We start from the raw sequence: 15986 nt of genomic DNA on the forward strand, positions 1-15986 counted from the left end.
CTCCCATTTCCTCCAGTGAATGCCTTCTTTTCATTACTCTTCCACCAAAACGCAGCAATTTTCTGTTCAATAGCCTTACATATAGAGACCGGGATTTTAAATACCGACATTGCATACTGTGGTAGGGCTTGTACCACCGTTTTCAGCAGCACTTCTTTTCTAGCCTTGGAAAGCAGTTTTTCCTTCCAGCTTTCTAGTTTGGCACTAATTCTCCCAAGAACCCATGCAAACATATGTTTTTTGGATGCTCCCCAATCAAAAGGAATACCCAAATATTTCCCTGTTTTATCAATAATAGGGACTCTCAATGTTCTTGCCATATTATCTTTTAATGTTTGAGGACATCCCTTGCTGAAAAAGATCCTCGACTTATTTAAATTAATCTCCTGTCCAGCTGCGAAACAATATTGATTGAGGATCATGGCAAGATTTTGACATTCGAGAATAGTGCCATTTAAGAAGAAAATCGAATCATCAACAAATAATAGATGAGATAGAGTAGGACAACTTCGGTTTAGCCTGATTCCTTTGACACTCCCAGTTTCCACAGCTTGCTTCATCAATAAGGATAATACATTAGCCACAATAATAAAGAGATAAGGAGATAAAGGATCCCCTTGCCTGAGTCCTCTTGAGGGTTGAAAGAATTGTAGGGGTTCTCCATTGAATTGAACACTAAATGTGACCGTAGTAACACACTTCATTATCCATCCCACCCATTTTCCATCAAAGCCAGTCTTTAAAAGGCATGCCTCTAAGAAATCCCATTCCACACAATCATAAGCCTTCTTTATATCTAATTTGAGAACAGCTTGGAATTTCTTTTTCCTGCTCCTAAGTCGAATCTAATGAAGTACTTCCTGAACAATAAATATATTATCCTGGATTTGCCTCCCGCCAACAAATGCGCTTTGTTCTGGTTCTATAATTTCTAATATTATGGGTTTGAGTTTGTTTACCAGCACTTTTGAGATAATTTTGTATGTGAAATTGCATAAACTGATGGGACGATATTGATCCAATCTTTCTAGGTTTGGAATCTTCGGAATGAGGGAGATATGTGTTTGGTTGAGTGTTGTTGAGAGGGAACCAGTGGTCATAAAGAGCTTGACCTCCTTGAATATGTCCCATTTAATGTCTTCCCAATGATGCTGATAAAACAATCCACTAAGACCATCTGGCCCTGGAGCTTTAGTTGCACCTAGCTGAAATGCTGCTTCAGTAACTTCTTCTACAGTAACTTCATCAAGTAACCTTCTATTCATATCTTCTATCACTACTGCAGATATTTGCTCTACCACTAGGGCAAAGTTCCGAGGACCAGAGGACTGATATAACTTCCTGGAAAATTGCACGGTATGTTCTTTTAACTGATTTGGCTCAACCAGCCATGTATTTTCTTCATTTTGCAGCATAGAAATTCTGTTTCTCTGTTTTCTTTGGATAGTTGTCGCATGGAAGTATTTAGTATTCCGATCTCCCCATCTCGACCACTCAATTCTAGATCGTAACCCCCAATACATCTCTTGCCTCCCAGGTTCATCAATTTCTCCCTGTATCTTTTGAAATTGTGCCTTGTTGAAATGACCTGAAAAATGATTTGTTAGGCACTCAAGCTCCTTCTTTAGCATTCTAATTCTCTTTTTCCCATTCACAAATGTCACTTTACTCCATTTGGATAGAGCATTTTGAACAGCAGAAAGTTTTCCAGCAAGATTTGTTTGGCTTTGATTCATCATTTGCCACGATTCCAACACCACTTCCCGATATTCAGCATTCTCAAGCCAAAACGCCTCAAATTTAAAGTTTATTTTTCTTCTAACTTGAGTTGTTTGAAGAGACAATATAAAGGGACTAAGATCTGACCCTACCACAGGAAGGGCAAAAGCCTCAGCTTCAGGGTACATTAATCTCCATTCGATCGTGCACAATACCCTATCTAGTTGTTCTTTCACATATTCTTCCCCATCTCTGTTATTAGCCCAGGTAAAAGCACATCCCTTACTATCTATATCCATGAAAGAGCATGCATCCAAGAAATCCCGAAAAGCACTCATTCTAAAATTTTCAGCCAGCCTCTTCCCCACTTTTTCCCAATGGAACTGCACTTCATTAAAATCCCCCAAGCACACCCAAGGCAAAGTATTTGAGGAACTGATTTGTTTTAATTTCTCCCAAAGTTGTAGCCTTCTTGAGTAGGTATATGGAGCATGGACAAAGGTGATACGCATTGTTTTACCCGAAATCCCTTCTTCACACTTTAAATTCACAAAGTTTTCAGTCATTGTGTCAATATCCACTGAAATCCGATCATCCCACATAAGGGCCTATCCTCCCGCCTTACCCACTGGATCCACCACTACACACCTCTGGAATTGAAGTCTTCTTTTAATTCGTTGCACAAACTCAGCCTTATTTTTTGTTTCCATAATAAAAACCAAACAGGGCCTATAAAGAGCCGTTAAGGCTCTCAACTCTCGGACTGTCAAGGGTGTGCCCAACCCTTGACAGTTCCAGCTCAGTATATTCATGGGTCATTTGGTGGCTTATTAGGGCTAGCCACCACAACCCGTGCTTCAACTTCTTTAGTCATCTGTAAGGGTGTTTCAAGAAGCTGAGTCTCATCCAACCAACCCTGTGCTAGGGTTAGTGTTGCTTGCACATGGATTTTCCTTTGTTTCTTGAAAGAGGGGGTTTTTGGTTGGATATTGGTTTTCTTTTTTAGGCTGTTTGAAGTAGATGTTTGGAGAGTAGGATTGCTGGTGTACTCCGGACCAGTGAGGAGAAGCGTTCTTTTCCCTGAGTTTTGCATCATTATCTCATTTGTGGTGTGAGAGTAATGGTCCATGAGCATCTGGTCTATTCTTCCCTGCTGAAGATTCTGGTTGTTAAGTAGTGGAAGGTGCTGGTGTTCTTCCCTAATTTCAGTTTGTCCTAGTTGTACAGGGGTTTCAGGAACAATCTCTTCTTCATTTTGTGTTGGTGAAGCTTCATGGTAGAATACTTTCCAAAATGGACTATGGTCAGAGGTTTCTGCTTTCAACCAGCCTCCAAAGCATCCTCCCAGTTCAGTTGTGAATTTCTCCTCCTCATAAGGTATGTCTATACAATAAGTCGCATAATGGCCTATCTTGCCACAAGAGAAGCAGAAAAATGGTAGTCTCTCATATTTGAATTCCAGCCACACTTTTTTATTCCCATGTCGCATCAATTGTCCTACTCGCAATTCAGCCTCCACATCTAGCTCCACTCTTGCTTTCCCTATTTTCTAAAAAGCAGGGCCTCTAGCATCTGTTTTCACCTCCAAAACTCTCCCCATTGAACTTGCAATCTTCTTTATCATGCTTTCAGAATTCCATTCCAAAGGGAGCCCATAAATTCTGACCCAAAATGCACATGTTTTAAATTCATAATAGTGGAGAGGAGTGTCTGGCTCCCATGCTTTTAGCAACAGTAAATGGTTTGAAAACGACCAAGGACCTCCCTCTAATACTCGGTTTTTATCTCCTTCATTCCTGAAAGCAAAGCTAATTTTCCCATTTTCTAGTAGTTTCACCTTTACATTCTCATTCTTCCACACCTTTTTCATAGCTGTTGTAAGTGCTTGAAAGTTGACATTAGGGTTATTATAGAGCTGCCCAACTAGAGAGAATCGGCACTCTTGAAGTTTTTCAGCCGATAATTCCTCATCAAGAATAGTCATATCGTTCTCATACATCATCTTACCTAATTTATTGCAGAGATGGGCAAGACGGCCCTCAGCTTCTCCGTCCCCTTCCATCACTGCTAGGGAATAGCCGCGGTATGAAGGATTTGAGATGTTCCCTAATCTGGTAGTTCGACTCCTCAGATAGCGGAATGGAGCGACACCTGAATCCCTACGTGCGGATTATGTGCAGACTTCAATGGTGAGTGGATATGGGTACAACAGCGAAAGCTCCGCTGGTGACGAAGAACGCTGTCCTGATTCACGAGTTTGGATGAAACAGTAAATGAAGCAAGGGTATGATGGGTGATTAGGTTTTTGAGGGTGGGGGCTCGTGGAAATGGAGGAGACAGTGATGGGAAGCAAGGTTATGGTGGATGATTAGGGTTTGTGAGAGTGGGGGTTGCCATTGCTACACCTTCGGTAGAGAGAAAGCTCCGAGCGTGGAGAGGCAGTTTAGTACTTGAGGAGAGAACAAAGTGCATGATCTCACATTGCTACCCCTCAGATTGGTTTGGTTCACATGAGCCGTGCTAGGATTCTAATTGTATACATAGAGACAAATCCACGGGATTAGAAAAGACAGTAAGAAGGAATTATCAGCAATGCTGGGGATGCGTTCCGGCTCACGCCTCAAGAAGAAAACACAATTCTTTTTGCCATGATTTATGTTTGATAAGCCAATTTGATTACCAACTTATGTTCTTGATTTTTCTTCATGAGATTACATGTTGCTCGTCTTTCATTCTACTTCATCGATCGGAAAGAAGTTTCCTTGCTCTTTCACAGTCTACTGGAAGTTAGTTCTTGCTTGCCTGACCAAGTCTAACCCTTAAATTCGACCCAAAAAAAGAAGAAGACCATGTGTCAAGAAATAATGCTGAAGAAAGAATTGTATAAGTTTTGTGTATTCCTCTGCATATTACTATATGGAATAATGAAAAGTATGCGAGCCTATCTAAAGATTTTATTAGATGATTATTTAAGGTAATATAATGATAGAATATGCAATTAATGTAAGATATGTAAAACTTAATGAATTACCTAAAATATTTCTAACATCCCCTCAAACTCAATGTGACGTTAAAGAAGTTGTTGGGGAAACTCCTTGTGATATTGTGATGATTACAAAATTATCCTTGGCTTAGTATCCACTGGATTAATGTGGGTGTTCATTATGATGAAGTTGTAACGTTTCAAAAAGACTGTGATAGTATTGTTGGTCTCTAACACCATGCTCGTTGAGTTATAAAAGATTATTCATGATGAATTAATCGTTTGTGATTCAACTACGAGTGATGGTATCAAGTAGAAATCAAAATCCAAGACCAATTGAAATTTCTCACAATTAGATGGAAATATCTCACAAAGACATCTTGATTTTGGCTCTTTTTTTTTTTTTTTTTTTGGGTGATATGAAAGATCAAACTTGTGAACAGCTGGTATTGAATTGTCTTAGGACGGCAAACGACATTAATGGGTGAGCCCATGGCATTGAATTTAGGCTAAGGTAAGTGTATAGTTCCACAATTGATCAAAACAAACTAGGTAGCTATCTTATCCCATTTCCTCATTTAGATTATAGTGTGCAAAGCAACGAAGAAAAGAATAAACCCACAATATCTTTTTCTATGTGGACTAGTTCATGGCCACTTAATTCTCCCTAGATATCTTGGGATAAGATAATTCAACATAATTCGTGCCAAAGTCTCTAATTGCCTTAGATCCAGGCATTCCTTTTTCAAGTTTTGTCAAATCTAGATTTGATCACCTCGAATCTTGCATCTTCCCCTCTTCCAAAGGCGAGTTTGAAGATAGAGTGGACCTTTGCTCAACTCATTCCTTCAAGAGGTGGCCCTTCTTTGGCCAAACGTTCTACTCTTACCAATTTTTCATTAAATTAATGATGCAACTGATACACACACCGAATCTACTTCCTTTTTCTTTTCTTTTTTTCTCGTCACTGAATCGCATTCCTTGACTTAAACTGAATTTCAAACAAATCAGAGTGAACTTATCAAGGATAAGGTCGACTAAGCTCGTTCATGTATCAACTTCATCTAGGCATTTCGCCAAAACACGTGACAGGCATCTCGGCTTAGTGATCAAAACGCAGGGACGAAGCAGCAACTTCAAATCACACGACCACAACATCATCATCCAAGCAGGCTCAAATCAATAACATATCCTCAATAAGATGCTGCTTTCATTCTAGAGTTCTCGGTCTCAAGTCTCACGTGCGAAGCGACAGAAACGAAGTATAAGCAATACCTTGAAGAAAAACAACAAGCGGCCTTGAATGACGATGGAATCGTAGGGAGAACTCGGCAGAGACAATGACACTGAAGATTGGAGCCAGTAAAGGGAAAACAAGCAAGTTGACATTTCTTCGAGCTCACTGACTGGAAAACACAGCTGCGAAAATACCCTGCGACGGAAACCGACGGCGGCCAGTGCTCTATCCATGTCTGGTGGGCGATCATTTCAACTTGAAGGTGCAGTCGTTAGCCACGGGCGGTGATTACACCTAGGAGTGGAACTCTAGGAAAGCGTCACGACCGAAGACCGGTGCCGGTGGAAGAGAAACTCGAAGCGACGGCGATCGGAGGTAGATCGCCGCCGGCGAAGTCGTCGCCTGTGGGAAAACAAGAGGAGAAGAAGAAGGCGGTGCTAGCGAGATCGTAAAACCAGAGAGGAAAAACGCGCGCGCTGGTTCCGCCGTCCTCCTCCGCCGACTGAGGAAGAGCGCGCGCCCGCGGCGGTGGTCCGGTGGCGCCGCCGCTTGGGAACGGGCGGCGGTGGCGTCGTCGGCGGCCGGCCGATCGGAGCTCGCCGGCCTCCGCTTCTTCATCGGGCGGAGTGCGCGCTTTCTCTTCCTTCTTTAGAGAGAGAGAGAGAGAGAGAGAGCGTTGATATTTTCTCATCGGAGGGAGCGAGCGGTTACGATACGGAGAATAGAAAAGAAAAAGAAAAGAAAGGGGATACGTGCACTATAAATCTAAAAATTTATTGTAAAAATATAATTTAATCTTAAAATTTTTAAAAATATAAATAAGTTATAAATTTTATTATAAAAGTACAATCAAGTTTTAAAATTTTTTAAAAATGTAATCCAATCCTAAAACTTTTAAAAAGTGAAACACGGTTCTAAAAATTTCAAAAAGTGCAATCAAATTCTAAAATTTATCAAATTAATTAAAGTCTTTCATTAATAAATTTTTTAAAATTTTAGAACTTAATTTTATAAATTTCTATCAATAAAAGGACTTGATTTAATCAATTTTTGATAAATTTTAGAATGTTTTGACAAGTCCTTTTATTTAATGAATTGTGTTTTTGAAAATTTTAGAACTCGATTACATTTTTGTAACAAATTTTAAAATTTATTTGTATTTTTGAAAGTTTTAGAACTTACTACACTTTTTTTGTAACAAGTTTTAGAATTTTCAATGCATTTATTTCCATGGAAAAAAAAAAAAAAGAGCTAATTTTGATGGGCTTAGCTTATGGGCTCCCTTTTATTCGGCCTACGTGATGCAAAATGGGCTTAAAGGATGAGCTAATGTAAATGGGTAAATGGGCTTCGAATTGATCCCCTTTTTTTTTTTTTATTTTGTTGGTTTGATTATTATTTCGTCTAATCATCTATTCTTCTGTCATTATTTTGCTTTTTTCTTTCCTTTTTTTTTTTTTTTAGTGTATTTTTACACGTATGAAAATTTGAACCCTAATTTCTCCTCTACGATGAATCGATTTAGTCTTCTTCATTTGTTTTTCTATTATTGACATTCAACCCCTTCCTTCATATACACCAATGTTAGGCTATGTTCGGTTGTCCGGATTTCTAATCGGGATAGGATTAGATATGATAGAATATGAAATTATGAGGTTTGTTTATATCATGTTCATTATTTGGTGAATCATAATATTAAAGTCGAGATATGTTCATATCATATAATGTACTTTTTTTTTTTTTTTTTTTATATAAACGACGTATCATTGTAAATGAATTTAAATGTTCATAAACGAGATATGGTGAAAATCTCTCGTAACACTATTCCTTTAATTTTTTATTTTTATTTTTCCTCTACTTTATATTATTTTCTTTATTATTTTTTCCCCTTTCATCATTCTTTAATAAAAAATTTATCAAATAGTAAAGTTTGTACTAACATACCTAAAATACAAAAATACCTAAAATTTATAATAAATATAAATATTTAATTTATAGATTGAATGTTTATTATAAAATAGAATTAAAGCTAAATATATAAAGTAAAATAAGATTAATTAAAAATAAAAATTATTTTTTTATTTTTAAAATTTTAAATTAGAATTCAAATATTATTTATTTTGAAATATAATTTCAATTTTGTTAATTTAATAAGTTTGTTATTCGAGAAAAATAATTTTCTTATTATAGATATTATAAATCCTATCCACTTTTATCCTATGAATGATATCCCACCTCATTCATGGGATAATTTTATCATGTCTATATCCTCTTATATATGACTTTATCTTATCTTAAGCGAGCACCAAATGTAAGATATGATAAATCATATTCTATCCCGAATTTTATGCGATTACCAAACGTAGCCTTATTGTATTTACTTTTTTAGCAAAGTGTATGATGAACTTCCCGGCAAACACTTCGTTTGTGAGAAGTTGACGAGGGTTTCCTATGAATCAAAAGGTCCAACAAATGCAACTCTGTTATCAAGAAACGAACGTCTTTTGAAGGACTAGGTGCCCGAATGATAGAATTAAAAGCCAAAAAAAAGCTGATTCACATATTGCATGCATACTTCACAGAAAATCTCTCGCCAAAATTAAAGATTTCTCAATAGCAAAAACAGATTATTGAATAAAATAAGTAATTAGCACGAGAAAAAAGAAGAACAAGAAATATTTCATTAAATTGAATCGTAAGCATTTCAAATTTAAGCAAGTGTGGACACTTAAGGAAATATATATTAAGATTATCCAGAAAAACTAGCTCAAAAAAATGACCATTTCACTTACACTTATAAACTGGCTATTAACCCTTTTCATAATCAATATGAGATAATGCAACATTTTGCAATCAAATTAGCATATCACAAAATCACATAGAAGTAATGAATCAATAATTCTTCATTGCTTTCGTCTCACTGTAACTTGTGTAAAGAGAAGAATGTCATTGAAAGCAGAAAAAAATGACTGCATGGGGGCCTCTAACCACTACTCTTTAATTTCGCATTAGCTCTCTATTGCGTGCGCATAAGCACTCTGGATCAAGAATACATTGAAACCACCGACCGCGGTGGCGTGGATGGTAGGGCCTTGGACCTCCACGTTGGAGGCCTTGGTTCGAATCCCCTGCGAAGCAGGGGGCAGTCTTAGCTACTAATGGTGACTTAAGCGTGACGTCGGGGTGGTGGTTTTCGCTAGCGTCGTCGGGGTTTACGGCGCGCTGTCGGTGCAAGTTTGGTTCCTCTAAATCAAAAAAAAAAAAAAAAAAAAAAAAAGAATACATTGAACTTTTTCGGTCTGCTTCACCAGAAACACACTTTTGCACCCAGCTATTTTCCCTCTTTGATTTTTTATTTATTTTATTTGCTGAACCTCTTTAGTGTTTGGTTCTTCTGCTCCCACTCCTATAATCGTATTGACCACTCTCTCAGGGTGATTGTTGATCATACCGTGCCTCCAAAATCGTTGAAAGACGTTTTATATCCATCTATCAGTGACCCATTTTGTGGCTTTTAATGTAATTACAGAGCCTTCGTCCCTCCCTCGAAGCGAGGCCCGTGCTTCCAGCGCGCCGGGGTCGTCCCCACTTTGCTCTTGCATCTCCGTCCGTTCTCGAAACGCTTTGTCCTCTTCCTCCGTTTGGGAATTGTATTCTTGTCATGGTACAATCCGCCCACCAGGCGTCCGATGAGATTACTCCGAAAGTAGAGCTGGGTTTTTGTTGTTTCGCTGGCGTTGGTTAGTGATAAGAAGAGATGGAGCAGTTCGATGCTTCTGGTTCTGTCAGTGTTGGTCGCCAGTCATAACTCATTCTTGCTGGACCCCGTGGAATTGGCTCTGTGTGTACTGTTTATTTTCCTAGTTTTTTCCCCGTACTCGGATCGATATGTTCTTGGATTGGTTACTCTTACTGCACCCGCTTTTTCAATCACCTTGAATAGAGTTCATGGAAATGCTACTAATTGTTTGTTTGCTTGGGCAGGAGCTTTTTCTTCCGAGGAACCCATTTTGCAACTCTACTGCACTCTATAGATCCCAAGACCCATAGGTAAAGTTTATTTCTCAAACTGGGTGAAAACAATGGCGAGTCTGAGATTGTTAAGTGGATGAAACTGCTAGCTTGAACTGCCTTCTTTTACTCCTTTCTTGGTATCTGTTTCGGTAGGGCATGGTTCCCCTGCATAAGCTTCTTTCGGTAATGCATTTACAGGTTCTTATTGGGTGTGTATGCCGAAGGATCGATTAGTGAATGCTACCAAAGGGAGTGGCGATGCCATACATGAAATGGAAGATACTCATAGTGCATGGCAGAGAGGGTATCGAGGGCAAGATTGAAGTGCCGGTAGACCAGAGATGAGCTAAAGGTAGCTGTGAAGAAACGAAAGAAGTGGAGAGAGCGGAGTTTGAAGAAGGGAGAAGAAGAGAAAGTGAGAGAGAGGAGAGAGAGAGAGAGAGAGTGAAGGGATCTGTACAGAAATGAGGAACATAGCGAGGAATCTCCAGACCGTTTGCCATATCTTCTGAGGAAATTTAGTGCTCCCTTTGGCTCCCTAGGTGATGATATACCTCCTTCATCTGGACAAAGCAAAGGCAATTTCATGATACACCGAAGTCCTCCTTTTGCAGTTTGGTGAAGGTAATAATGAAGGTAATCTCTGCCAATGGTTATTTGAGATATACTATTTATAAATGTAATAGGTTCGTCTATGTATGCATTTGAATATTATGTTGTCTATCGAGGCATACATTCTGATTGCATTTGACAGTATGGAATTCTTTCCTTAATTGTGACTGAACTAATCCACGGAGCTAGATGTAAAGCATACTGCGGCTTTCTTTAAATAGAAGCTCTTGTTGCAGCTTCTGACTTCATTAAATCGTGTTTTGAAAAGAGACTCGGTACATCCTAGACCCGTTTTCCTCCTCTGTCATGCCTTGTGATTAGTGATTGCTGGTTGATGTAACTAAGATCAGAATTGGGATTAGTTTGCATGAAAGAGAGAGGAAATATGCTTTTCTCTTGTCACACCTCTCAAAAACCAGGATCACTCCTCTCAAAACAGAAGAAAATGCCAATTGACACAAACATTTTCACACATGAAAGAACATTAGGAAGATGAGATCCACTCTATATCACTTTCTCTGGAATGAGAGACTGGGATTGCTTCCTGAAAATTGAACTTCTTGTAACCAACCATGAGTTTATAGTCATTTCAAAGATACCTTGTCAAGAAGCACTCTGTACACTTCCTAGAAAACTATCAATCTCAGAAGCTAAATTGCTAGAGCAGCTAAGCTTGACAATCTTGATGGTAAACTGAATTCAAAGGGAACAGTGACTGGTGATAATCATTGCAGAATTGGCATACAATGCGCAACACAATGGAAAAGGATGTAGTGTGGGAGGAAATTTGGACAGTTTGTACATTGCTGAGCGAAAGGTGCGCTTTTCTTGAGGTAGCCAGCTTAAAAGCATCATCGCTCCCTTGTCAATACACTAAAATATTCACCAGTTTCCTTTGATCTGTTGTAAGGTTTTGAAAATCATAATTTCCAGAAAGAAAGGTTTATGGGGAGGATTTGAAGTGTAAGACAATAGTTTGGATCTTTAGGACCAGGTGACTTTTCAATATGGTCAAACGACGACATGCCAGATACTTGAAATTTTGCAAACAATTAATCTATGCAAGCAGGTATTGATAAATTTTTCAAACGAGTGTCCAAGGCCAAAGCTGGAGAAAGCAACAAGAAGTTAACTCTGGCCCCTTTGGATATGCTATGCGTAATATGTTGGACAAAAACTACACAATCTAATTAGCTGAACATCTCTGTATCATTGCATATGGAGTCATATACGGCAAATTATCTGAGTTGTTGATTTGGAGAGTTCAATAGAAACGTCTTGATGAAAGAGTAACTAAAACGAGTTTATGCATTCACTGTTGAGGTGAAAGCGCAAAATACGTGGGCATGTATTGAACCATTAACAGCATTGCAATTTGCACACTCATCTATAAGAAGGCTGAGTTAAAAATGATCATTTGAACTTTGTGTTCAGACAAGATTAAGAAAGTCAAATGTTGTCAATTTACCATAATCAACTTTCCCCATTTAAAGATATCACCATACTGAAAACTTCACAAGAGAAAATTTAAAGACATGGAACCGGGCTTCAAAACAAGCGTGAATTGAATTTCTGGGGGAAAGAAGAGATATTTCGATTGTGTACAATAGAATTCCATCACTATATCCTTTCCACAGGTCAAAAATTCTGTCTGTCACTGAACAACAGCAATACTAGTTCAAGATTATGTCTAATTTACCTTGTGAAGAAGGCTAAAGTGGAACTTGCTAGCAATAGGCTCCCAATATATCCCAACCTCATCGCCAACCGCCAAATCCCTCCGTTTCACGAACTCCTTGATCCAACCACCCTTGAGGACGTAGGACCCAGACGACGCCCAGAACACGAACACCAGTCTCTGCTCAGAGCACGTGTCCATGTCCCTCACGATGACGTCAGCCCCCTTGCTGCTCTCGACTTGCCTCACTGTCTCCTCGTTCATCCATCGGAGAAAGTGGCTCTTCACAGAGTCCCGCCCGATCAAGAGCCTCGACATGTGGCCGAGATCGCTTTGCGTGAGCCTCTTCTTGATCTTATAAGGGTCGAAGAGCAGCGTCAAGTCTGTGGAAACTTCCTCGGCGTCACATCCTGAGGCCTCTTTCTTTCCCTTCTGCGTTCTTTTGCACTTCGCCTTCTTCTCCACAATTAAGGATTCGGCATCGGTAAGTGAGGCCGTGGATTTTCGCTTCAGTTGGGCAGGAACGATTTCTTGACGAGGGTGGCTGACTTCCTTCGTGTTCTGATCAGGTGCAAGGAGGGAGAACTCGCGAGACACCACCACTCCTGCAGATGAAATACCTGTGGCCCCTTCGTCACCATTCTTCTCCTGGCCATTCTTCTCCTGATCTTGCAGATAAGAAAGGCATGATGAAGAGTCTATCGACGCCGGCGAGTGGACCTCGCTTCTCAGGTGGTCGCCGATGGGTTTCTTCTTCTCGTGATCCTCCAGATAAGAAACACGCGACGACGAAGAGTCCATCGACAATGGCGAGTGGACATCGCCTCTCAGGACGTCGCACATGGGAGGCGTTTTGGGTGCCAAGAAATCGACGAGCTCCATGGGTTCGTGGCGAAAGAAACGGGAAAGTGCTTCGCGAGAACAACAGTGGGGTAACAGGGTACAGCGGAATTCAGAGACAGAGTGAAAGAGAGAGACAACGTTGGAGAGAGAGTAGAAAGACAGAGGACGACGAGGACTCGGAGGTATAGAGAGAGAGGGAAATATATGGTTGGTTTACCGTTGGAATTGGGATGGCTTTGTAGTCAAATTTTGAGAGTGCACTGACGAGTGAGAGTTTCTTTTCTAATTCGAGTCAGGTTAAGATTAATAAAATAGGAAATAATTTCAAGATTCAAGATCGAAGATTGATTTCCTACAGAAACTCTAACATCACAAGCTCTTTAATTATTATAATAATGAGTTGGAGATAGTTCCCAAAGCTTCTTCTTTTGTTACATTATCTACATCATTTAGTAGGGGTGAGCAGCGGTTTAGGGTCGACCCTGGACCGACCCTGTCGGTCATTAGTCTGAAATTCCAGGGACCACACCTGTGTCGGAGTTGGTCGCCGGTCACCAGAGTTTTAGGTCGGTTGTGCTGGGCCAACCTTGTATATTATATTATATTATTTATAATTCTTTTATATATTCAAACCTAAGTAAAATGTCTATTATATTATATTATATTGAGATGTTCTATCAATAGCACTAATAGTAATTTCAATTTAAAACTTTTGTTAAGTATTAATTATGTGTCATTTGTTTTGTTTTCAAGTGTTTAGAAGTTCAAGTGAATTAACAAGATGTGAAGTTATGTATTCATGGTTTATATTAAGTATTTTGAATTTTTATGATTAATTTGTATTTTACTAATGAATTTCAGCTGCACTTTGCTTTTCAATTTGTGTCAAATGGTAGAAGTTTTTGAAGAGTAGAGTAGTCTTTGCAGATTCTTCTACGGTGATTTCTAGTCAAGTGGTGTAAAGCTCATTTTTTGGTTGAGTAGACTCTACATGATCAAATGTTAGTCAAGTGGTGCGAAGCTCATTTTTTGATTGAGTGGACTCTACATTATCAGGAAAACGCTTTTGCATATGGTGTTAGACGATTACAAGAACTTTCCATCTTGTCCCATATCTCGATGGCGGTTAGCGGATATGAAATTTCTATTATTGTGTCATCTTAAATTTGCTAAATATGTATTGGTATTTTATAGTTTAGTTGCACAATACCATATTGTTGATGGATGTGTAATTTGAATTTGTAGGTTTGCTTTTTTATGAAGTATAAAAAATAAGGCGAAAAAATTATCGATCGGTCCCGGGTTGACCACAGGAAGGACCCGAACCCATTGGGTCGTCCGGTCCTTGGTCCCAGGCTCAATAGGGTCGGTCTCGGTCCTAAAAAGTGAGGACCAACACTTTATACGGGTTGGTCCTAGGGTTAGGGGGTGGCCTGACCAACCCGGACCATGCTCACCCCTATCATTTAGTAGGACGGGAATTTAAAAAGTTGGAATTTTCTTTTTTGATTTACTTTAACAAAAGAAAGATTTTTAGATGTATATAATAAAGAGTTCATAGAAAAAACATGGGTAGTCACTTGGCAAAAATTACACAATATAAATAAAAAAGACGACATTGATACAAGATACAATGAGCCTTTTTTTTTTTAATTATGTTTGTCATCTTTTATTAATCGATTTGTTCATATTTTCGAGTGGGACACTTTTCTGTTTTGGGTAAATTATCTGTTCCGTATAATGATAAAAAAAAAAAATTGCATCATTAATATTCCTTAATCTTTTGAAAAATAGAAATAGATGGAATTTTAATGTTACACCTCTCTATTTTCCTCATAAATTCAATTCTTGGTGAGTGTTCTTTTGAAAGGCAAGAGTGTCTTTAATTTTTAGAGCCTTTTTTTTTTTTCCAGTGTGGTGAATATAAAAGTTTTAAAGTTATATATATTTACATTTTATAAAGTGACGTTCCAATATACTAGATGCTCAAATTATTTCTAAGAAATTGGGATGAAATCGAATTCTTTCTTGTTTTGTTGAAAATCCTTTGTGGTCCATAACAATACATAAAAAAGAGAATGTGCCATAGCTTGACTAATTTTTGTTTATTTCACAAAAAATAAATAATTGAAAAACATTTGAAAATGAAATAAATAAAATTTAAATATTTGCATCATATGAAAAAATATCTAAATATAACTTGTTGTCCATAATAAAAATATTTTTATTAACTAATTAGCTTAAATGATACAATTATTTTAAAGGAATATTTTAAATTATTTATTTTTGCAAAATAAATGGAGCTTAATGAAAATAAAATAATAATTGCAGTAGAAACAAAATTCGATCCCACTCACAACTCCTCCGATACAGATAGCTCCACCCAAGGAATACATTGTCCTATTATTTTCTAAGATTACGTAAGTAAGAAGAAAAATTGAAAAAAAAAATATAGAAATACTACGTATGAAAAAGGAAGTAAGCGAGGATAAATTAGGAAAAGAGGATAGAGAAAGAGAAATAGGAAAAAAAAATTAAGGTTTTATTTTTAAAAAATACATGATGGAAAAATATTTTTACAGTCATCGAAAATGTGTAAATATAATTGTTATCAATAATGAAAAATTATTGTTAATTAATTCAAAACATACAAGGGATAATATTTATCAAAATATTTTATGAATTTTTATTTTTCGCGAAATAAAAAACCCTCAAAAAATAGAAAAAGTGATGATTGGCATAAAAATAATTGCCGCATGTTGCTTGATCAGTGCCACATAAGATCTATCGTAGTCCATTCATCGGTTAAGTGTACACGCTGGCCCACTCTAACTTCATCGGACTCTCTTTTTTGTTTTTTCATGGCTCGCCAGACAGCGACCGCCACCACCGCCGACAGT

At 38.1% G+C, this 15986-nt stretch overlaps 1 protein-coding gene across 1 annotated transcript; it reads right to left on the reverse strand.

Moving 5' to 3' along the window:
• Window positions 1–3268: 3268 nt before the first annotated feature.
• LOC120293787 lies at window positions 3269–3781 on the reverse strand. The gene has a single exon (XM_039313533.1). The coding sequence runs from the start codon at window positions 3779–3781 to the stop codon at window positions 3269–3271; it is 513 nt and encodes a 170-aa protein (XP_039169467.1).
• Between the last annotated feature and the right edge of the window lie 12205 nt (window positions 3782–15986).

The sequence above is a fragment of the Eucalyptus grandis genome, chromosome 5 (genome assembly GCF_016545825.1).
Source record: "Eucalyptus grandis isolate ANBG69807.140 chromosome 5, ASM1654582v1, whole genome shotgun sequence".
Classification (NCBI taxonomy): domain Eukaryota; kingdom Viridiplantae; phylum Streptophyta; class Magnoliopsida; order Myrtales; family Myrtaceae; genus Eucalyptus; species Eucalyptus grandis.